The sequence below is a fragment of the Anas platyrhynchos genome, chromosome 8, assembly GCF_047663525.1.
Source record: "Anas platyrhynchos isolate ZD024472 breed Pekin duck chromosome 8, IASCAAS_PekinDuck_T2T, whole genome shotgun sequence".
In the NCBI taxonomy this organism is placed as follows: Eukaryota; Metazoa; Chordata; class Aves; order Anseriformes; family Anatidae; genus Anas; species Anas platyrhynchos.
Window position 1 is genome coordinate 31,034,135 of NC_092594.1, and position 25,364 is coordinate 31,059,498.

Genomic DNA, 25,364 nt, shown 5'->3' on the forward strand with positions numbered 1-25,364 from the left:
CTGCATCGGGGTGGAATGCTACAGGGACCTCCCAAAAGGCAGAGCGTCCTTCCAGGCACGGGTGGGACATGCTGTTAGGGCAAAGCATCATCTGCTGGGGGGTCAGAGCAGGGGAGAGGGATGGAGGCCGTGGGGAATGCTGCATCGGAGATGGGGAAAGGTGAGGAGAGGAGTTTGCTGTCACGGTGACACAGCCTGTGGGTCCCTCGGGCATGAGGACAGCGTGGTGCAAAGAGAGACACGTGCATGTTATCAGCAGGTAAGGATGGAGCAGGTGAGAAGCATCTCCAGCACAGGGCGCTCCGAAGGCACTTTTCTGAACTGAACTTTCGGCAGGTGGGAAAGTTTTATTTGTACTTTGTGGTCAGGTTTAGGTTTCCCCCATCCCTACTGGAGAGTGCATATGGCCCTATTCAACCTCCTGCCCTGAAATGCTGCAAGAAAACCTTGCAAATATCTCACCCACAAATCCTGCACCCACACGTGGCAGCAGCAGAATCAGGCCCGCAGCTCCTTTTCAGACAACTGCAGAGTGGTGTAAATACACAGAATGCTGTAAAAACCAATAACCTTTGAAGCACACCCTCTGAGTAATTACCCCATTCCCATCTAATGACTTAAAGATGTTATATTCCTCTCTGATTTGGCAACAACAAAGATTTTGACCTTATTAAAACCAGCCTGTCAGGAAACTACATGTCATCCTTAAAAATAAAAAAAAAAAATAAAAAAGAAGGAAAGAAAAAAAGGAGAAAAAAAGAAATGAAATTCTTTAAAATCCCTGTGAACAATAATTCAAGATACTGTAGCTGAAGACCCATGATTTGTTGTAGAGTGTCTGGGTGGTCCTGAGGCAGGAGATGACAACATTAGCTCTTTCCTTTGCCCTTCTAAGAAATGCTTTGATGATTCTCTAATATCCTAAGAATATCCCCCCGTGATTCTGCACTGGGACGAGGCAATCACAGAGCCAGGATAATGCATCCCAGTTTTACCCAGGGCCTGGCTCTTGCTTACAGGGGATAGCTCAGAGCCCTTTGTTTCATGGGCTCTGCGCAGACGTCTGAGCCAGGATGAATTCGGCAGAGCCTGAATAGTGATGTGGCCTCAAAAACATCCACAAACTCACCCCCACCTTCTGTACACATCTGGTTGTGTACCTGATTTGTATGTGCAATTAAGGCACTCATCATCATGGCTCAAATAACCAAATACTTCTTCCACTGGTCATTGGACAGATAATGATTGCAGTATTTATAGCCAAAGTAAGCAAGAACATCAAGGTTTGAATATACAGATGATCTTAGAATGGTAAAAATCTTGCCAGTGATGCAATCTGTGCTGTTTCTGGGGCAATCTGCTGATATACAACATGCAAAGGGTTCATTTGATAGTACTGCAATCAGGTGGTTTTGAACAAAACCCCAGGCACGAGCAGAATCTCTCTCTTTTGTCTGTATTTCGCAAACTGTCCCTCACATTAAACCAGCCCAACATACAAAGCAATTTGCAATTTTTGGGGTGGTCAAAGTTGTAATCCCTATCTTATTTCTTGGGCTTAACCTTTCAATTAATTAGAAACAGAGTGACTCGGTCTGCCCTCTCCAATGTGCACTGAAGTGTTTGTTTGGTACTGTGTGGGCCCTATGGCTCAAATATTTTTTGCAGATGCACAGAATTAACCATGCATGTTTAGATGTGTTTGGGGAACACATACGTTCATAGAGATGTATATATTTGACCCTGTCACTTTCTTGTTAAACACTGTAAAAGATATCGACTTTCCCCTCCAGATTTTAAAATGATTTAGAATAGGCAGTACTGGGGAAATACCTAAAACATCCTGTCAAATTAAGTATTTTCTCCAAGACTGTTCTCTAAGACACACAATTATTTCAGCTAAGAAGATGCCTGTGCAATGTATTAAGGAACAGAATGAACAACCAAAATATAAACTGGCTTAAATGGATGTCCAACATACTGCATTTTTCCATTTGATTTTAATTTTCTTTTTCCTTCTCCCTGTTCTTTTTCCATCTCCATATAACATTTTTTTTTTCTCTCTGCTTGGTCTGTATCACATTTTTCTCTCTAATTCACTGGGCTCACTTTCTTCCTCACTGCTTGTATTTTTCCAGAGTCTCTCTTAATAAGAATAATTAAGGTTGGGTCAGATCTTCGAACCTGTTATTTGGAGCAGAATTGAATTCAAGCTTGTTCCACTGAACAAAAGCACTGCCTTCTTTTTCTTTCCAGCAGACTCGCTCTCAAAATAATAAATAAAAAAAGGTTCATAGGGCACATCTACCAGGCAGTAATACGAAGGACTTTAAATTGCTGCAATGCCCACAAGGCTGGGATTCTTCCTGCTGCTTGCAAAGCAACTGTGATGATACCAATGCAACACGAGCTCCTTCTCCACAAACTCTGCCAAACCCCCTGAAGGCCTGGAGATGCCACTGGTGACTCACGAAAAGCCACTTGCTGGCCTGAAGGGCTGGAAAGGCCGCAAAAGCTTTCCCTGCAAGGTATCATAACCAGGACCCTCAAGTGTCTCCACGGAACGGAGCCAAAGAATTTAGTGAGCATGGTCTGCACCATGCCTCCCCGTGGTAGCACTATGCGAAGCATCCCTGATATCCAGCAGCTCTCCAGAAATTGGCTTGGCTCCCTTGCTTTCCAGCGCGGCGGGCTCAGACCCCAGGTATAATGCTTACTTTGTTCAGTTAAGTTATTCACGAATTGTAAAGGGGAGATCTGAGCGAAATGGGAATTTGGCCTGGCATTTTCATAATTGCAGGAACCCAGCTTTTATAGCATTAAAACCATATGAATTTAAATAAACCCTACTTCTCCTTCATCCCAGTAACTGGACTTGGACCACAGCTGCCCTCTGAGGTCCTGCTGGGTTTTCAGCACTGCCGGGAGTGGCAGGGAATCAGGTTTCCTCCCATTTCACTCTACAATGAATCTGTCTTCTTAGATAAACCTACCAGCAGAGTACAACTGCGGTTAAGCCCCTCTTATAAGCCGACTGCCCACCACAACAATAATGTCATCTTCCTCTCTGTCGTACTTTGCTTCACTTAATTTCACAGGGCACAAAGCTCACTACTCAGAAGGGGAATGGCAGAACCCAAAACAAATCCCTTATCCTTTGCCCTTTTCCTCTGGTCTTGCATTGACAGTTTCACATGTGCATCTCCCTAGAATTTTAACAACAGATTTCTTTTTCTTTACGGTATCCAAGTGCCTTCACTAGAAGATATTTCTGCTATGTTATGGATTTTATTTAGCTCTGCTAAGCCTGAAGCTTAACCTTGAGAAAGAGCACATCTGCACTCTTCGGTACTTAGATACCTGCTAGATACGAAGGTCACTCAAATGCCTAAGTTCAGCTCAGGGCTGCAGTGTTTGAGATGAAGGTTTGTGCTAGCTTTTATATGGCCAGTGATGTCTTTGCTATATCTGTGTATTGTCAGAGAGGAGAGGCAGCCAGCCTTTAACACAGCAAACAGTTTAATTTCAGAGGTCCCACCTTCAACCCACGCCCAGCTTTTGACACGACTCTATTAGCTTTTCTTACTGATGGGAAATAGGGAAAAAAACAACACTTCCTAATGGAGAACTTCTTTTTTTTGTATCAAGTATTGCAATTTAGGGAGCGCAGGTGCTTTACTACCCACTTGTGCACTTAGGAAATTCAGCTCACCCTGGGCATAAGCCTACTCAGCACTTCTTACAGCATCTGCAACTGTAGTCAGCCTTGCAAGTTTAACACAAACCACACTCTTCACCCAACCCAAACAGCAGGGAAGAAGTGCTACTGTGTATTGAATTTTCTTTGCCTGTTAAACCCAACAACTTATTTTTCAGCTGAGTGAATAAGAACAGCTTTGTAGAACTGTGTTAAAGTGCATTTCAGGTTTAGAAGATTTCCATTTACCTGAGGGTACCCACAGCATTTATTCTTATCTGTTTGATATGAGTCAGAAAGACAGTTTTCTTTTTTTTGTGTGTGCGATAGACAATATGCCATGAGGAGCCATAATTAAATGCTCCAAGGAGACAATCCTCTGAACATCTGGCCAGTGAAAGCCCTGAATATGGAAAATATAAATGTCAAGGCTCATATTTATGAATTGGAAGGGCCATGAAGACATCTGCTAACAAGCTTTCTTCCAGAGCCCATTTGCTGTACATGGTTATTCACAGGCAACAATAAACATGTGCATGGATTACATGCACAGCCTGCACTCCCTTTCAGATGCTGAAGAACGCATACTCCAACAACACACAAATGCTCTGTTCTCATAACACAAAAATACAAGTGTTTGCAAACCTCACAGCAAAGCTCTTGCATACCAGACCACAGTGGGATACGCTGCTGGTACAGACTAAAAATAGAGGGAGAAAAAGCCTTGCATTAACACAGAAGACAGTCAAACTCATTTAGTGTTAACTCTTTCACTGGAATAAACATTCTCCTTTTTTGCCTCTCTGCACAGGAGGCATTTTGTACGAGAGCTCCAATCCTGAAACCTAATATTTATGGTGGAGCAGTTATGGATGGGAATCTCAAAAGAGTCTAACCTATTCAATCATGGTAGCTTAATATTAACATCAAAATAAACTGTAGGTAAAATAAACTTGCTGATGTAGAGCCTCTTTTTGTATCAAGAACTGCAATTTAGGGAGTGTATTTATAGATGGCGATGATGGAGGGGTCCCTTTGTACCTGGCTCCACGGCCTATGCCAACCACATGTAGCTAGTGTTAAACAGGGCAAGTAGAAAAAATACGGGAGAAAAAATTCAAGCAGAAAATGGAGAACCACAGAACTGAAAAGTGAACAGGCTGTTCAAGATTAAGAGGAGTGCTGGCAGTGGGTAAGGAAATGAGACCGTGCTGGCTGAAAGAAACAGTGGAACAAGTGGGGATGTGCATCACTGAGCAGTGCTAGCGAAGAGATTATCATAACTCAGCAGCTGCTCGTTTTTGAAACTGAATCCTAAGCAAACATTTTATTTGTGCTTCATCAGGCAGATGCAGTGGCTCAAAGAGGCTTAAAAGGACTTGCTATGGCAGCGCTACATTTCGTCCAAGTCAGAAGTACACAAAAATGGGGCACATATAAACATGGAATATGGACTACCTTTATTTAATATATACAAAAAAAAAAAGAAAAAAAAAAAAGAAAAAAAAGAAAACAAGAAAGAAGAGAAATCTCTTAATAGGTTCCATAAAACATCTTGTATTTTCAACCTCAATCAGCATTGAAAAGGAAGGAGCAGAAAGTGTTCTTGGATATCCAGTGCTGAAGCATACCTCACTGCTCAAAAATCTTAGCTTTTATGTGCTCCAATTTTGTTATTTGCTTGCCTTCAAAAATATGGATTTAATATTTGTGATGGACTTAAATTTCATGAAAATAAAATACCTAACACATTACCAATAAAGAATTTCGTTTCATGACAGAAAACTGAAATCTATATATATCCCAATCATATCTCTATTTCCAAGAAACTTCAGTGTTCTTTATATCTAGTGATTTTATTTTCACGTATTTTTAGCTTTCATTAACATAGGGTACACATACTGATCATTTATATCAGTGATGAGACAAATCATAATGAAAATAAATGCGCAAACATCAGCAACATTCAACTACATAAAATCAACAGAACAAAATAAAACGTGCAGATCTTTTTTGTGGGTCTAGCAGGTGAAAGTGTGCCTGCACATCTTTGCAGCCCCATCTGGAGAATAACAAAGTAATTCCTTGACTTTACGAGGGGAAAGAAGTTATCACTCATGGCCTGCTGACAGGGAGGGTCTATTAGCATGGAGATGCTAGAGTTTTGGACACAAATGTCAAGATTTCCCATCCGTTATTGCGATGCACAGGAGAATTCTGTGCTGAGTGCGGGTTTCACAGCTTTAATTAATACGTTCTGTGCACTCTGACCAACCCGATAATCCAAGAAACCTCTACAGAAAACATCTAGGGATGAGGGATATGTCATCACTGTATCATATGTTACAGTCCGGAGATTTGCCTCTTATTTATATTGCACCAAGTTATCCGAGTTATCCTGTGCTGTTATTTTACTTCCACGGGAGGGCTTGAGTGCTTCGGGCTGGGTGAAGGGCAGGACGAGAGGTGCCAACATTGGTGCTTGTGTAAAGGATGTATCAAGCCATCTGCCCATCTTAGAGGGGATCGAATGGAAATGGTAAGAGACTAAGGAGGGGAAAATGCAGTCTAGGCCATGTTTTGCTCAGAAGGAGCTGAAGACCCTTTCCCAGAAGCATGATGGTATGTTCAAGAGAGGCATGCAATGGGGGGAGAGAGAAGGACCTATGGACACGCTGCTTCAGTGGCCAAAATGCCATCTTCTGGCCCCTGTATATCCGACAGAGTTCACTGAAAACTGGCCAAACTAGGAGCAGATTTTAGGCTGGTTTGACATACAAAGCTGCCATCTGCAGAGGAACTGGGATGGAGAATTTCTCCAGGAGGTGTAATGAGACCACTCAGTGTGACAGAGGTGTCTCGTATCCCAGCTATCAAACCACGAGGTTTCTCTGATGTGTAGGTATTTCTATGCCATGCCCTGGAGGCTGGAGGCAGTTGCTGATAGGGATTGTGATCGTGAAAGCTTCCTGAGAAGGAAATCCTTCCAGGAGAACAGAGAAGGAAATGGCAGACAGAAGTGCTGGAGGAAGGCCAGGGGGCCACACACCACAGCTAAGCCCCAAACAGCGATGTGACAAGAGGAGGAAGGTGCGACTCCAGCACACCTCTGCTCCTGCCTGCTGGAATAGCCCCTGTGGGAGACAGGGACTCTGCAAGAAGTCAGAAAGCTCCCGAAGCACTTCCTAATCCCCAGCCTTTAGCTAAGATTAGGCTGAGCACGGGGCAAATGCAATGGTGGCAACTGGTTACCTGGCTGCGTGGGGACAGGCTGGAGGAGGGAGGGATCCCGCATCAGTGGGCACGCAGAATCTGTGCAGTGTCCTTACCAGAGAGGCAGAGAGGGTAATTTAAACAAACAAGGCCCCAGTGATGGAAATTTCTATCTCAAAGCCACCATATGGAGGGAAATCATCTGACCACAATTTACCTGTTAGACTTCAAAAGTGTCTAGGTCTCCCCTAAAGAAAAGCAGCCTTTTCTTTAATGAAGTTAAGTACTGTATTTCAGCACCGTGTGTTGTGAAAAGGAAGCAATTTGGATTCATTTACTGAAATTTACCTTTCAGATGCAGTTAAGTGAAATTAAAAGTTTGTCTGAGTTGACAGAGTTCTGTTTTCCATCACTGCATTGTCTTGAAAGAAAGGATAACAGGCTAAGTGCTTAAATTCCATCCAAACTGATAAGGCTCACTCTACACAGGCACACTTAGTGCAATTTATTACACATTGTCTCCCTTCATTTATCATTGGTATAACTTTTATTATTTTCCCCTAAAATAATTGTTGCTTCCAGAAGAAATTGATATTTGTGATGTTATTGCATTCGTCTGGGGTTGAACAGTCTGCACTGGGCTATCAGAGAAATGCCATTTCCAATTACAGGGGGAATTCATTTTATTTCCCATTAATGGCAGGCTTTGCAGGGCTAAGCTTACACCTGGGACAATAATCTCTTTTTCTCTTGTCTGATTATTTTCCTTGAATTCCTTTTCTATACAAGTGAAGCATCTGTGCATCCTCAGTGTCTTCCCAATGCTGTCTTTGCCCAGATCTCTGCCTCAGCAGTTGGAGTGAACCTCTGATTTGCCCATGATGTCCTTCCTAATTTTTTATTCTCACCACTGCATTTCTCTCTTTCACATCCTCCAGCTGCCATCGCTCCTTCCAAACCTCACGCCTCCTGAAGCATCCTCCCAGCTACTAATTCCCCTCCCTCCCTTTTCCCAGGGAGCTTCCCTCCCGCCCTGCTGAGGGCCACGGGAGCTGTAATGCTCCCACTCCTCTTGGGAGAGGTTCTCTATTGTTTTGGGCTGCTTGTCTGTAACCTTAAACTGTTTGCCTGACCTAGAACAAAGGTGCGCCACTGATTTGGCCTTTGCTCACTACTCTGAAACATCACAGGCATCTCTGTTCTTTCAATTTACTTAGCAGCTCTTCATGAAAAGCCAGTGAATGATCTGTAATTAATTATATATTACAAGGAGAAGCTTAGCTAACACAGTGTCAACAGGAACAATAACATACTCTGTGTGCCAGACTACAGCCTTACAGCACGAGGGTTTTTCCTCCTCGCTGCCCCAACTGACTTCTGGCTACTAGAGCTAGCTAGGGTCTTAATACTGTCTCCATTCAAATTCCTCCCAATGACAGACTTCATATCTGCACCTTTCTGCAAAATCAAGAAGTTAGAAGAAATATCCTGCTACTTGAAATCTCCATTTCATTCTGGTTCTTGACAAACAATTTCAAACACGAGTTGTAGCCAGGCAGGGCTTTTTCATCTTGTTTAGATTTGGAGGGAAGGAGGCAGATGGGAGAGGAAACCACACATTTCATCAGTTTTTTACTTTTTTAATAGCCTTCACTGAATTGTTCAGTGAAGCCTATTACCCAGGAGATCAGCAAATCTTAGCTCTGTCAGAGACAGGGAGAAGGCAGAGCAGGAGCTTTCTCATCCTCCACAGCGGTACTAACCTTCAAACACACAAATCTAAACACCGTCCACTCAGGGGTGCCAACTCAAATGCCTCAGCTGTTAAGACAGAACAAAAAGGAAAGGACAATCTCCAAGGTATAGCTGAAAGTAAATATTAATAATGATGTGTGACATTAAATGATGACTCATTTTTCATGAGGCCATTTCAGATTGTAGCTATAACCTCGGATCAGACCAGAAAGACTGTGTGAGCTGAAGTCTTAGTGGAACAATTAATTATGGATTTCCTGGCTTTTATAGGCTGGAGTCAGATCTTTGATGTTCCTTTAAGATAGTTCTCCTGTGTTCATTTCCTTTGTTTCTGTGCTGGTAGCTTAAAAAAACACCTTAAGATTTCCATAGGAGTGTAGGAGATAGCCTAGAGATCCATAGTCCATAAAAGCCCTGCAGTTCATGGCTCATAAAGTCCTGTAATCCATGGTCAATAAAGCGTTGGAAAAGAGCTGTATGAACCATGGTCATTTCACAGTTCAATGAGGTTCATACAAGAATCAATAATCTGGTTTAAATTCGCCTGGATTTGTGCTCCACCTGTAAATTTCCCTTTGACTTTTCAGGTTAAAAGGTGGCTCAAACAGCTGAATTCTGAAGACCTTGCATGCAAACAATGAATTTTATACAGCTTTTACGCCCCCCCCCCAAAAAAACATAATAATGACCTAAATCCCTTTACTTTGTCTCAAAGTCAAGTTTCAGATGACAAGAGGTAAATTACGAAACTCAAAGTGGAAGAAGAACCATTAGGAGAGACTGAGCCACAGCTCAGCATAACACTAGATGCACAGAGCTCAGTCCACACAGTGACATTACATCCAGAAACAGGACGGGGGGCTCCAATTTAAGTACATGCAAATGCGTAATGGATATGTAGACATGCCAGAGTATGAGCTTCCAGTATATCAGTTATCCTCCAAAAATGAGTGTTAACAGTCTCACTGTTGAGTGCTGGTGAACATTATTGGGGCAACACAGTGTAAGCTCACATGCTTTGCCCATATTATTATTTTTCCTACCTGTTTCCTCCCAGGAACGATTGTGCTACAAAGTCTGGTGACAGGCACAAATTTCTGCTCTTTTCTTGCCAATCAGGAGGGAACCAGTTAGAAAGAACACACTGTTTATTGCCTTGTGCAAGGTCCAGCTTGCAATTAATACTGATGAAACACAACTGCCAAAAGCACAATATGCAGCAGCTGGTTTATGACAGTTGAGACCCTATCCAATTTATGGGGAAACCAGAGCTGGTAGTGAGTCTGTGATTTAGCTGAACAGTTTGTAGTTTTTGTTTTGTTTTGTTTCCAGGAAAACACCAGAAGTTGCTCCAGAACTGCAGAAGCACTAAATCCATCTGAAAGCACCAAGGCAGACTTCTCTTATTCCAGCCTTTCCTCATTTCTAGGGCTGTGATCTCCCACTAATATCTCCCTGGGATCTTTCAGCAAGCAGGCTACACACAGAGTCTGGTTCAGCACCAGCGTGGTGGGAGCGGAAACTTATGTTTCCTCATCCCAATCTCCATCCTAATGAAATGGAAGTAAAAGGGATAAAAGGTTTTGATTCAGATGAAATCTCTCACGAGCACTGGGTGAATAATTTAACTCTAACCTGGAGAGCTACCCTTTTAAAGACTTTTCCTAGGAATATTTCTTACTGAAATAAAAACAACAAAAGGCACAAAGTCTGCCAAAGCTATGCAAGCACCACTGCTTTAAGCTCCCAGCTGCACATTTCCATAGCCCTATCAGGCCCAATATCCAATATCCTTTCCGGATAGATAAGAAGGGGGCAGGAGGAATGTGGCTAACTGCCAGGATCCTGCAAGATCTGACTGTTTAAGCACCCCACTTACACTACTGGTAAGGTGAGCTGGCCTAGACAGCCATGTGGAACACTGGGCCATCATGGGACACCACGATTTGGCATGTCCTAGGTAGAAGACATACAGAATTCCCTCGTATTTGAGGTAATGAACTATGTAGGACCAAGTGCTTTTTATCTCATGCTTAAGCAACCTCAGTAGAGAGGATCCAACACTGAACACTCCTTAAGAACAAAACAGGTCTGATTCTTCTTAACAAAGCTGGCATTGACATCAGATATACCCTTGTTACAGCAAGATTTTTATACACCACTGAAATAACAACCCTTATATCACTTATCCCAAGAAAAGAAAATAACAAACCACAATAAAAAAGGCAGCAACTGCTCCTTAAAAAGAATGACTAGTAATAATAATAATAAAAGAATGCAAATATGTAGAGTTTTTTCCTTAGTAAAGGCAGAAGCCTCCAAGAGACTCTGAATTACTTGGATTGCTATGGAAAAGCACTTTAGGTGCTATGAAAATGGGAATAAGATTAATGCCAACAGAGAGACAATAATGATATGTACAGGTGAGCAGCCAGTTCCCAGTTTGTTGTTTTCAAGGCAACCTGAGGTGTTAAAAACATTTCAGCCCCAGAACACAGAAGACTGTCAGATATCTCAAAATCTTGAAAACTCCCAGGAGGAGTCTAAATGGTTGGAAAATGGCTCAGTCTTTGGGCTGAAAACTGACAGTAAATATTGGAAAATAATTAGTGGAAGTAGGGCAAAAAGAACATTTTCCCTTGTCATTTTTTCCTGTTTTTACTCTGGTAACTGTTTGTTTCTGTATGTTTTAAATATTCTGAGTATTAGCTTTCTTTCTCTTGACTTGTAGATTAAATGTTCCTACGAGCCTTCCTCCAAGTTTTTCATTATGCTCCAAAAACAACACCTCACTCTCCATCTCTCCCATTTAGCCGTTCTCCAACCCTTCTTATGGCCTATCAACAAAGGCTGGGATCAGTAAAGGGCAACTATTTAGGAGACAACAGGATGAGGACAAGAGCCATAAAAGTTATGACTCACCTGTCTTCTATCCGAACCCAGAGGTCATTGAATTGCCTCTGGCGATGATGTTTGTGCTGCTTCTTTTGCCATTTCTTCTGCCGGCCAAACTCTTCCAGCTGGCTGATACTGTCTGGCAGCAGGAGGTGAGGAGACAGGCTGTCTTCTTCATCCATCTGCTGGGGCTTCAGGGAAGGAGACGTCAGTGGGACCTGCTCAGAAAGCTGGAGGGCAGGCAGGGCTGTTGCTGAGGACCCTTCAAAGGCTGGACTTGTCTTTGTCGTCCTTGAACTGCAAAACACATTTAAACATTTGGTGAACACGTGAGAGGCAATGCTAAGAAAAGGTGAAGACAGAGGACTACACTACTTGTTGGGTGCTGCTAGCTGCTAAGGAGGTGTACAAGGAGAGAGGCTTTGCTTTGGAGTAGTGCCTAAACACAGCAGTGCATTTCCTAGAAAACTACCAAGTAAACACCAATCTGAAAAAGGGTGAAGAGACAGACGATAAACCATTGTTGATTTCTTACATTTTAACCATTTCTTACAAGCTTTGGAGCTTCCTTTATGGGTTACCATCATATCCTGCAGTGGTCTGAAGGCTAAATGGCAAAACTGAGACACTGAGGAAAACAAATTGTCAACTAACGAATATCCTAAGAGAAGCAAAACTTAAATGAATAAGGTGCCACTAGATCCCTTCTTTTTTTTTCAACTTTTGGTATCATCTGTGAGAAACAAATAATTGTTTTGACTGCAACACTAATTATATTTGTTCATCCGAGTAAGGACTGGTGATGGGGAAGCCCAAACTGATGACAGACGCACAGTCTAATGGCTGGGCTGCTGGGACAGGATTTGTGAGACCCAAACTATAGCAGTTTTTGTATAATCAAGAAGTGAGGCAAAAAAGGGAGTAAATGACCTCTCCCAGGGCACCACGAAACAATACTGCCAGAGCTCTTCACTTCTGCTGTTTGAAATACTACCACCTCTTGCATCTGACTGTAAATCTGCAGCAAAAGGCCTTCTATTGATTTCATCTTCTAGCGTTTCACTGATTTTAGAAAAAAAGTCAATATAAACTCTGTTCTTTGATATGTGGCCACGTCAATTTACATTTTTGAGCTATGATATCTGAAACAAAAATCTAATAAAGCACTACTGACACAACGGGATTTTTTTTTTTTTGAACTTCAGTAGAAGTTCCTGTTTGGTCTTAATTGCAAGAGAGGATGGTCCAATGAGTTGCAGGTAGAGAAAATGGAAGAGAAATAATAGGAAATATGAAGCTGTGGTCTGTGAAACTATTTCTATTACATGGATGCTATGACTTTTATGACAGAAACAATTAAAGCCACGTGAAAAGCTTTGCCTCCTGAGTGAAACCAGTAAGACATTTTAATGAAAAAGTAATAAGAAATCCTAAACTTCATTGGTGACAATGTACAAAATGTGCTGCAAGTGAAACCACATGTTTCATTTACGGAACATTTTGTTCTCTTCCAAAAAAGTCACATCTACTACTAATAACGGCAGCTTTTTTTCTTTTCGATATTTTTGATGTCCATTACAATGGCACTCAGGATGGTTGTATCTATTTCCACCGCATCACGTTTCACCTAAAGGTCCTTCCATCTTTACTAGCTACTGAGTATTAATTATTGCTGCTATGGGACTCACTGGCAACTACAGTAACTTTGTCACTCATAGCCAACATTAATGAAATTTTTTCAGAGATCATATGACAGATACAGAAAAGAAAGACACTTGTTTAAATTCTAAAATTCTCCAATGTTGCTTTCATTAATAACAGACCAAGAAGTCCCATACTTTCCTGTTTTTTTCCAAGTATTCAGACTTTCAGCAAATCAGTTTTGAACTCATTCACACTCATTCCACACTCTGTTTTTATTGCACAGAGAGATCTACTGGTTCTAGGTGTTTGTTTTTTTTTTTTCGAGTAAGACTTTCTCCCATGATTCACATTGAGGATGAGTTTTCATCAGTGCAGCAACATTCTTTGCAAGACCTTGGAGCTCTCCAAAGTTTTCATGCCTTTTTCACTGCATTTATGACTGTTTAGCAACACCATCTCCACAGTCAAGTAAAAGGAAAGGCTCTCACAGATTTCCAATGGATGGGTCCTTCAGGTCACAGAAGACACTCTTAAATTTTATCCAATCATGTTGGTGGACCAGTGAGGTATCAACGTGCAAATGCAGCCACTTAGTGGCTTGGAAGATAACACGCGGCAAACTTGGCAGGATGGTTTGGGCAGCTGGGAAGGGCCTGGACCAACCGTACACAAGCAGCAGGTGGGCAACTGCAACAGCAGTGGGCAGCAGAAATCCCTGGCCTCATCGCCTCCTGCACTTATGCCAAAGCAATGGGAATAGAGGTTGGTTGCTACTGCCCAAAGATAGATTGTGCTGGTACTACCCTAGATGCTTCTGCTCATCAGTGTTGTGCCAATGCACTCAGGTCTTCCTACAAGCCATCCACCCACATGCACATCAAGGTGAAGAGCCCCGACCCTGGCTACCAGGCTGCAGAGGGCAGAAACATGGTCAGAAGGCAAGAGAATGAAGCAGATGCAAGAACCTGAAGCTGAGCTGCTGCCAAATTTCTGTTTCCACTGGCTTTGTGGAACCAAAACCATGTCTCACGCTCTGATCAGTTGGCAGTGAGATTGCATCAGTAATTCCTCGAGATGCTCAAGGCAGGAGCAGCCCCCACATCAGACATCTGCCAGTAAAAGCCTGGGGCCACCACTTGGTTCCCTGAATGCTTTTAGAGACATCTGAACACATACTTTCCACCTTTTAACACCTACTATTTTGTTACACATGTTTATCTTGCTCTGAACTCCTAGTAAACTGGAATCAGTGGAGAGGTGTTTTTACGGGTTGAGATTTTAGAAACCACTTAATAGGACTGGCAGCTCACTTCTTATTAAAATTAATGAGTTTGGGCATCAAAATCCCAATGGTGGCTTTGAAAGCTTCTGGCTTAATTGTTTCCACTGCCATCACATGAGCCACAGGTTGTAAACTCGATATTTCAGAACATTCTTTGGGAAGAGAATAAATAAACATTGAAGAAATGTTAAAATGTTGTAACCCAAAGAGGGTCATAAACTAACCACTTGTTCTTTAGAGTTGACGCATAGGGAATATATCCATTGTGGCAACTGCATATTACATTTGGTCAATATTTGTTCCATTATTCCTCTACTACTAATAATTATCCCAAGGCCTAAGAAAGACTGTTGAAGATTATATGTTGATGCACGTTTGCATCTATATGTTTTAAGCTATGTTGAAGCACTGAAGCTTGAGAATATTGGGAATCAGAGTGGTGAAATATCCTTGGTAAAAACATCTGCAGACTCAATAACTCTTCCTAATAAATTGAAACAAAATCACACACAGTATGTGAAAAATAAAACGGTCTAAAAAAACAGATACAGTGACAATAACAAAAAGCCAATTAACAAGTTTTAGACATGTAAAAATGATTTGTTTTTTGAAATTGACTTAATAAAACCTAGAGGGCTAGTTGTTTCCAAATCTGATCATCGTCCTTCAGACATTTAACCAAAAGTAAAAATAAAATTTTTAATCCAGCAGAACATGCACATTTAATCCAAATACATTGTAAGAATAAAGATATTTCAATTCAAAGCAAGGTAGACTTCCTATCAGATGATAACCTTCCCACTGATTTAATTAATTTTTTTATTAATACATTTACAATGAATGTATTCCTATTCTGCATTTTCCCCCTAAAAAAAAGACCCCTCCCTCCCCCCAGTATTTGCAATAGGATACCTGGGCAATAGATCTCTTCGCTGCATGAAGCTTTACCATTAGATTCACTGATGATTTCATGGACTATTTCATGCCTTTCCTTTGGTCTCAGTCTCACTGCACTCTGTTAGCACAGCTGCACTGGATGAAACCGTGGGGATATAATATACTTTTTTTCACTCCTTCACTACTGCTGAGACAGCTTTTCAAGATACATAGCTATTTTTAAAGCCACAGAAAAGCAGAGCTGGTTTTCACTTTGTGAGGCCACAGTGCCTTTTCTTGAGGAGTGAGAAACTCTTGGGTGAGAAACCACCCAAATATCTTGGTCCACACAAAGATCTCGGAGATTTTTCATGAATAAGTTGATACAACTCCAGGCTCAGAGGTTCCACCCATTTTTAAATGTATCATTCCCACATGGGACAGTGTTTGAGAAACTAAAAATATTTCAGGCCCTTAGGTGGGTTTCTTTCATCTCTGACCTTAATTTCCTTTCCTGGGATGCACAGTTCTGCAAAACAACTTCCCTGAAATCATGCAAGTCCAAATAATAAAAGTAGGGAGTCTCAGCAAACAACCTAAGTTGCTTTATCCTATGGTACAGAAAATAGTGAAAACAGGAAAACATTTGTTCTTATTCATTCTTGAAAATGCTTAATCCCACAGACAAAGACCCCTGTGGTTTTGTTTCACTTCTGGTGGGTTTGCCATCCTTTTCTAATTCTTTTCAAGAATTAAAAGAACAAAACAAGACATGCAAGTAGATTAGGCAGTTGTACCCTCCATTAGACTGTCTCAGCATTTCTCTTTCTGCCTTGTGGTCTCCAGTGTCTCTGTTGGCACCGATCATAGAAATTTGACTCATCATCAGGATTTGCCAGGCTTACAGAGGGAATCTGGTCAGAAAAACAAAATGAACATCGTGAAGTCCTGTAATAGCTTCTTTTCATAATTCCCATGCTCATAATTGCTCTGGCCCTACTTCCCCTCAATCCCAAGCCACCTGGGAGTGCAGATGTGCCTTCCTCCCCACCAGGCTAGGACCCCTCCTGCCCTCACATCATCTGTCCAGTTCCTGCAGCTCAGAGGGCTGTGACCATCTCCTGAGTGGAACACCTCCTCCACAGGGCCACAAATTTGCCCTTGCTTTAGCTCATGAGATAGGAGATGCCATTCAGAGGCCACCACAGAAGCACCTCCTCTTACAGCCAACTCGCTTCAGCCACTCATCAGTAACAACAAGGAACCTGCTCCCCGAGACAACACTTTTTAAGCACTTTGCTACCTTCCACACAACTAAATCCTTCATCTAATTTTCAGCGATTTTGTGGTAACATCTTTGTTCACTTGGATATGCACAGAACCTCTTAAAACCCAAGTTTGCCAATTTGTTATTTGCATCTTGTCTTTGTGGTGTGAGGAATGGAAAAGCGCCGTTCAGCACACTGCCATGGTTTGCATGCACTTTCAAAGCAAGGCGCCGGTGCCGAGCTTTTTCCTTTGCTCCTTGCTTCAATTTTCAAGACTGTCAGACAAGGAAAGAATTTGTGTCGAGAGACAAGCTGTGGTGATAGCAAGGAATGTGTGATGTGGCAGCTTTATCCTTATGCCACCGTTCTTGGGATGCGCCAGGACTGCAGCCAGGCACTAAGTTAAGAACATTTTATTATAGATGGATTCCCATAAATTCCAATTTGGGAGTCTTTGTCAAAGCAAGAATTCATCAGTCCTTCACAAGCATCTTGCCTCCCCTTGCCACAGGCCACAGAGACATCTGCTTCTTGCTTTTCTTTTTCCTTACGCATCTCTCAGAGAAAACAGTCATCCTCACCACAAGATGGGCACCAGAATGTCCTGTCCCACAAGAAGCTTGACATTTCTTTCTTTTCCACGCTAGGATGAAACTCGGGATTTCCATAGCTCTTGGGAGAGCAGCAAACAAAAGGAGAAGAGAAAACCAGGCAGAAATCCTAATCCACCCCAGCACAGCTTATAGGGCCTCCCACTGTTGATGTACAGTACAGATTTAGGCTATGGTCTCTCACGTTACCAGGTGACGCCGGTACATACCACCACTGGGTTCATCTCCTCCAAGTCGAAAGTGTGAATTTATTTATTCCTTACTGCAAAAGAGAGTAACTGCAAAGAAGAGATCTGAGGACTAGATTTGTCCGATACCACTTCAGGTGTCCAGTCAAATTGTTTAATCAATCACCATATGCTTCCCCTACAGTCAAAGGAAAAAAGGTGAAAACTCAGGCTGCTGATTTATCCTCTGTGTTTGCATCTGGATTCTCCGGAGACACCCACCCTGCTCCTTTAGCGACCATGCAGTCCTAACCTATCTGAGCTGATTCAGACAAGTGCCATAAATTACCGAGGATGAATTTGGGCTTAAGACACAGCAAAACAAAATACCTGTGAAATCCCTGGCTATTCAATCACCTGAGAAAAAGCTCTGGTTACCTTAATTATAACGAGGTTATTTTATTTAGTGTGCTGTTGCCTTAGGCCTATATGCTACGGTTAAAGCATTGCCATTTCTTAACAGAATTTGGAAACAAAGTTGTTTTCATTTTTGCACCAGTCTACTACAACTCATGATCAGTTAAATTAAGTTAAGTAATTAAATTAGATTACAGTCCACCCAAAACTTGGACAGTATCTCTGGACTCAAAATCCACATCACAGTATTTGTCTGGGAAGAACCACTGCTTTTCAAGAACTGTGACCTTAGTCTGAGAGGGAATTTGGTCCTCCGTATAAACATATAAATGCAAATACTCAACTCTGTGCATAAACAAAGCGAAAAGCTTGTGAGGTCAAGCTATTCCCATGGATTTTAATGTTTTCCTTCCTAGTTTGAGAAACTATAAAATAAAAGAAGTGTGTAGAAGTTTTCTTGCCTATTCCATTTCATTAAAAGTGGAGCTGATCTGCAGCATAGAAGAAATGTAAACTTTTTTGTGATGTGAGTGGTTGAATTTACTGAAAAAATGAGAGAGCTAAAACATTTGTAATGTGCCATTTCCACATTTTCAAATGGCCTTTTATTTCAGAAAAGTCAAAATGTTTCATTTCAGCACTTTCTGAACAAAAGCTTTTGATTTTTTTTTTGAATCCTCTGTTTTCAAAGACTTAAATGCTACAAAGTGTCCTTTTTTGTTTAAAAATTGATCTCAATTAAAAAGAAAAACCCAACTAATAAATATAAATGACAAAACCCAACCCCTGCCTTCAAAGATGTCCTCAGAATATTCCTTCTCAGTTTGCTGTGAACTTATTTCCCCCTTCTCAACCCTTTTTTTGGTTCAGTTCCTGAACTAAACCATTCTTTGTTCACGCTTCTCTAGCGTAAGCTGTACGAGCAGTGCGCTCCGGCCTCAGAAGATAGGCTGTGCCCACAGAGGAAGGATGGGCTGGCTCTCCAGTCTTGCTCCCATCTCCCACATTAATAAGTAATTAGGATCCTTATCTGTCCCAGTGGCACACAGAAGGGCTCTTAGCCTCACTTTGGACTCTATTCTGTAAATTTCCACACTCTTATTGATGACCATGCCAGGTTAGCGTTAAGCTATTTATACCTAGGTAGTGTGGTTTATGCAAAACACTCGTAATATTGCTGCCTTTGGAGCCTCACTGCCTTGTGGAAGTTGTACTCGGAGCTCTTCGGACAAAATACCTGTCCTACAGCTCAAGACAGTCTATTTTGTGCTCCAGCATCCTGGTTCAATATGGGCTCATGTAGTTACGTGGCTGCCCTGGGAAATCTGGTTTGTTCTGGAAGTCCACAGAGGACAGAAAGGGCCTGGCATTCAAATTACAATTCCCGTATGTCCATACCACTGGAAGACCTGTCACATAATGTTAAGCACAATGTTTAAATTTCTTCTAATGAATTTTTGCATGCTGACTTTGCAATGAATTTACAGTATTTTTTGCTTTTCCTCCCCGATTTTCGACAGAAACAAATGCTGGAGTGTCAGCATTGTCTCTGGAGTGGAAATCCTAACTTCTGGCCAATTTTTCCAATAACACACAGTTTTTCTGATGAATCTAAAGTGATGTGATTACCCCACAGAACAACATTTTAGGCTTGCATTTTTATTAAACTGGAGTATTTTCAAGGTTTATTCCACACATTTATTTTTTTTTCCTGAAAACCATTAGTAACGAGAGCAAACATATTACTCTTTCTTTTTTAACCTAACTTTTTAATAAGCACACGTGTATTACTTTAATAAAGAAGAATGGTGGACTTATTACTGAGCAATGTAATCTCTGTTTCCTCTTTATAAAATCTCAGAGCTTTCTATGTTAGTTTGAGGTGATGTCATATTAATTATACACAGCAGATTTTTCAGGTGCTGGAAATTAAATTCCATCATTCAATAGGTTTTGCAAAGCATAACATTTTTATCCAGTTCAGCCCAATCTGCAACATTAAGTTCCTTCGGATCTAATTCTGATGTTTCCATAGTTTTGGTTCAGGCTCAGGTTTGGGGCCAGTTCTGCTTCTACAGTTTATTTATGGTTTGGGCAGAGTCTTAGAAACTAGACAGTGATGACCAAATACCAGTGACTTATCTCAACAGTTATGAACTCAGACCCCAGAGACAAGAAAACAAGAAAAGGCCTAGAAAAAATCGTTCTTTCTTCCCCAGCTGCCATAACCAAACTAGAAATAGTCACTGAAATTCATCTCTCTCCTAATTTCATCTTAAGCCAATCGCACTCGTGATGTCTGTGGCTGTCTGCTCCTCTCCAGTCGAGGTCAACTTTTGGGACGCTGAGCTGTATGGACATGCATAAAGGCAAATCTGCTGACTCAGTTGCAAAAACTAGTCTCTTGTCTTGTGTGTTGTTATTCCCAAACCATTCTTGACCTTCTGTTTAAGCATTAAAAAAAAAAAGAAAAAAAAAAAAAGGATGAACTTACTTCATCCCAGTATTTGTCATACAAGTTTCAAGATTAAGCAACAGATTGACAAAAAAAAAAAAAAAGAAAAAGATTGACAACAAACAAACAAACAAACAAACCAATTCCTTGATAGAATTACTGTTAAAACGTAACCGATCTGTGTATCTTTCTTGTTCGTTATCCAAATTGAATTCTGCTCCCAGATTTTGTCCTTCAGAAACAGATTTCCCTTCTAGGCTGGATCCTCTGGAGAGGGAAACATCTGCAGGAATACATATTTCTCATCACATCTTAAAAATAAACTCTCTACAGAGACATCAACCAAGCACAGTACTAAATGCCTAACTCAGTACATTTTTGCTGACTTTAGACTTAAATGAGGGGCAGGCTATTCAATGTAGCCTGGTGTTGTTTTCCGCACTTATTCCTGCTGTTTTTGAAGCTGGGCTCTAGCAGGGATGAGATACTGGATGGATCACAGATCTGTACAAGCATGGCAATTGTCTTCCTTAAGTACCTTGTTCAATACAGACTCTTGCATTAAAAGATAACAGATAAGGGACGCACATAAGCCAGCTGCTATCTCTAGAAGAGGAGAGACACGGACCACTTAAACTGAGCAGCAGGCAGAAGCGAGGAACTGTACAGCCCTAGGAAGATCATGCCTGTAAGAGACCCGACATCTCTGTTACACCAAATCCACTTTGCCTCTCTGTAGCTGACGTGGTAAAACATCTGATCTGCTTAGCCATTAACGGCTGCTGAGCTAAAAAAAGGAACCCAGAGCCAGGCTGCTGTTCTCCAAAATATTGCTATAGCCCATTTGCATCATTTTTATCACAAAGCCTGAGTGTTTCCAAGAAAAGAACTAAACAGTTGTCAGAAATCCTATTCAGACAACACTTCAGCCTGTCTGTGGGCATTTTTACTGCACGGTAATGGACAGAGCCCTTGAAACGTAATGAAGGCAGAAGAGTTCTTTCTCCAAACTCCACTTGCTTTAATATCTAATGATGTTTTACCAAATCTAACGTTAACAGATTTCACATAAGTTCGCTCTATATATTAGCCTGGTTTCACTTGAATTCCCACTCTATATTAACTCATGCTGATAAAACTGCTTGTATCAAATACTCATTTCTGCCTGACAAATCCATTCTTCATTATAATTCTTTGTTAATGAAGCATGCATATTGCTGCTGAAGCCTTGGGGAAGAAAAGTAGCTTCTTTATTCTATTTTTTTTTTTTTTGGTTGTTAATTGATACCTATGAGACTAGATCTTAAAATACAGCTTGAATATCTAGGAATATCTGAGGCCACAAGAAAAACTGATTTTTAATGAATTCAGGCAAATCTCACCAGCTAGTTACTAACATGGGGGCTGAGGTCTTGCTCTCCTTAGATGAGGAAAACTCTTCCTGACCCGAGCTGGTGCCTTGCAGCAGCATTACAAGGCGGGGGCTTTCCTGAGCTCCATCATTTCTCTCCGAAACCAGTTCTGATGTTGAGAGGATGCTGTTTGCATCCTTGGAGAGGACCCTGAGAGGCACTGCTGAATGCTTTCATCAGGAAATGAAAGCCAAAAAGGGGATTTTTTTTTTTCTGACATCTGTGAGATGTGCATGGAAAAGGTATTCAGAGCTCAGCACAATTCACATAGGACGAGGGATAAGAACCAGAAAGACACATCAGCCTACCTGGGTCCTCTACAGAGCCTCTGAAAAGGGAGAAAGAGAGTGATGGGTGTTTTGGTGCCCTTCATCTTCCCACGGAGGAAAGGGAAGGAACATCCATGCATGGCTACCAAGAGCTTTCTGCTGCCCCAACAGAGGAATTCAGCCAGCTAGCTGCCTTGGACAGGGACATATCAATACCCTCAGGTGCTCTTTATGTAGTCTTTAGAGATTTCCTTTGTCAGTGAAAAGCAGTAAATCAGGCTGGGGATTGGCAGGGGTTGAAACCTTCACTGGGGGCACTTTGTGAATGTGACAAGTAGCTCTTGTCACAAGCCTGAGCAAACCCAACTTCTACACAAACCGTTCGCACACGCACGCACACAAGCGTACACAATACCAGCAATCAAGCCCAGCTCTCCTTGCATGAAGAGAACCCCACATGGCAGTAAATGAAACACCAGGAAAATGAGAACCACTTGTTTTATTGTCCCCAGAGCACAGTATGTCACTTAGGAATCCTCCTCCCACCATTGTATGTGCGTGTGTGTTTTCTTAGTCTGTGTGTGTTTGTTTGTTTGCCTGGAAGTGCTTTATCTAAGTGCCAGTTCTCTCAGAGGGTATCGCAGACCAGCATTTGTAGCACTGCCGAGCTACAAAAAGCATGTAATACCACTTCTAACAAGTATAACAGACGTCAGAGACTCATCAAAACTATGCCTGGCATTTGGCTTTGGTTCTAGCAGTCTTGTTAGCCTCTTATCACCGTGGAAAGCTGGAACGTTTTCAGAACAACCAAACCTGGTTTGGTTTGAGGAGGTGCTGCAACCCAGCTCGCGTTACAGGAAAGCCAATATTCCTTTGCTAACAGGGGGCTTTTTACCTCAAAATCACTCTTTTATTCTCAGAATAGACTGGTAATTTAAAGTTGCTTCATTAAAAAAAAAAAAATATTATTAAAGTGAACCATCTTATCTGTCCACAGAGACCGTCCCCTCCTTCCAGCCTTATGGGATCAGGCCATCTGTGCCACATGGCCCTGCACTGCACATACGCTTTATTTCCAAAGGGTCTGGAGGAACAAGGGCTGTGCTTGCAACCTGCCTTCAGCTTCCGCCTCTGTCTTCCTAATCCTGAGTGTCATTGTTTGCTAGTTCCCCTGTAAGGGGCTTCATCTTCTCCCTCACCATTTAATAAGTGAGGACTCCTCCTGCCCCAGACTACCTTCCCCTCTGGGTGTTGAATTTGCAGCACAGGTTGGGGATGTTGACTTCACCAACAGGGTGAAGTAAGGTTGAATTTATGTTGCTATCAGACATAGAAAGCCCTTGAGTTTTTTTTTCTGCTGTGGCAGTCTGCCCTGGAAGCTAAGATCAGTCCTGGATAGGCAGCATCTCCATACCCCAGGTGTGAGATTGACAGGCAAGCACCAGCCAACACTAAGACCAGAAACAGAAAAGCCCCATATAAATCTTCTACTTTCACCAGAAGCAGCTCTACAAAGGAAACATCTGTACAAGAATGTGTTGATAAGTCTCAGGCACTGAAAAGGAGACTCAAGTGACCCCTGTGTCATATTCTGCAGTAGCCAAGACGTATCTTGTATTTACTCAAAGCAGCACACAGCTGCCAGTGGTTTTACAGCTCTCCCGACAGGCCTGAGCGTGGCCCATCGCATCCCAACAGGGCAGGGATTGCCCAGCGGTTTAGCGGTTAGAAGCTTAACTAATGCTAAACTAGCCGTGCTGTCACCATTTCCCTCAGGGAGTTAAAAATCCCGTCACGCCCCAGCTTTCCATGGGAATAAATCCCCACCTCACATGAAGATAGTGAGAAGAAACACAGCAGAGGTTGAGGGATGCTGAGCTGCTGGGGTCTTGTCAACATCACGGACAGATAAGCGTGGGCCAGACGGCAAAACTGTCCCCATGCTGTTGAGAGGTTACCCACACAAGATGTTTTAATTATGACCGCAGAATGAATGATTCATCTGACTCATCTCTCTGCAACGAGAATAAGCACTTGGGGCTGCCCCAGCGGGCCCTCCGAGATGGAGAAGTTTATTCCGAACTGAAGCACAGGCTACTCGAGCACTGCTCTTTTTAGCTCAGCTTCCTAACCTAATGATGACACCCTGCACGTAAGCCTGTCTGTCCCTCTCTCTACTCCCTTCTCCAGTAAAAACCCGTTCTAACTGAATTATCCCAAGTGGCACAGATAGCAGAACAGATAAAATGTCTTTATTTGTATGAAAATATGCAGCAAGGAGAAAGACCTTCCAAGGAAAGGCTCAGGTGTGAGCTCAGCCCTTTCCTAGACACCAGAGTCCAATGATGAGAAAACCCAAATAACATCTAGACCTCATCAGGTCTGTCATTTCCAGCCTTTTCTCCAGACCAGACAAACAAAGCATCCGCAGTCTCTGCTCACAGGACATGCCCTCCAGCCACTGATAAAAAATAAAATGTGTCCTGCTCCACGACTTCATTTCAAACAGCTTTGATTGCCTATGCATGTCATTTGCTTTCTTTCACTGATTTGAGTGGGAATTGCTAACCATTCAGCAATGATTGCTATCTGCATAAGTGCTTGAATACATAAAAACTGACTTGAATTCATGGCTGTATTTGTAAAACAAACAAACAAACTATAAAAAAAACTGTGGTAACTCTGCTTTGCTTCAAGTCTATATCCCCTTTCTGCTTGAGGGGGATGTTTCAAAAATTGCCTCAGGGATTTAAAACCTCTGTGCCTGGTAAATGTTAATAGAAGTTACACTTCCCATTTCATTTGTGATCAAAAACCATGATCTACACGTAAAGTTGATACACATGCAAAATATTAATTTAACATTAGCATGAAATCACATGCCTCTGAGGGAAGAAAGAGCAACAGAGTGGTACTGCAGAGGAAGAAAAGGGGCACACAGCAAAACTCAGTGTGTGCTCAAGGCTGGGTCAGAGGTTAGAGTACAACTCGGTCCTCCAAATCTGCATCCATCAGGATGAGAGACGCAGAGGAAGAGCCACCTACACCTGGACTGTACCACCACCAGTACTACCCTGGCATTAGACAGCTTTGATTCTTAGACCTGCTGATTTCAGAAATCTTTTTCTCTCCTAAGTTCACACAGGGATTTCTGGATCTTCCCAAGTGCTAGAATTTGATGCGTAGACTCCATGGATGTTGGGAATAATTCCTTGTGCAATGATTTAAAACACCACAAATGCAGGCAATGTTACAATCTAAACCCGCTGCAACACCAGAGGTTTACTGCTCTCCTTGTACAGAGAGCCACGTGAGTTTATGTCAGCTAGCAATGTTTTCTTTCCCCTTCAGAAATGAGGAGGAGACAATACCACAAAAGTATTTGAGATCCATGTGAACC

The 25,364-nt window shown here is 42.0% G+C and overlaps 1 protein-coding gene across 2 annotated transcripts in view; it reads right to left on the reverse strand.

Annotated features, from left to right (window-relative positions):
• The window catches only part of TRABD2B (TraB domain containing 2B), a 278,665-nt gene that overhangs the window by 11,860 nt on the left and 241,441 nt on the right, over positions 1–25,364 (reverse strand). The window contains exon 6 of one of the 2 annotated variants that reach the window (XM_027462667.3): positions 11,588–11,857. In XM_027462667.3, the coding sequence (XP_027318468.3) occupies positions 11,588–11,857 (270 nt within the window). Of the gene's footprint in view, positions 1–11,587; positions 11,858–16,240; positions 16,277–25,364 lie in introns of those variants that run through there. The other variant, XM_038183077.2, reaches the window with a different exon arrangement.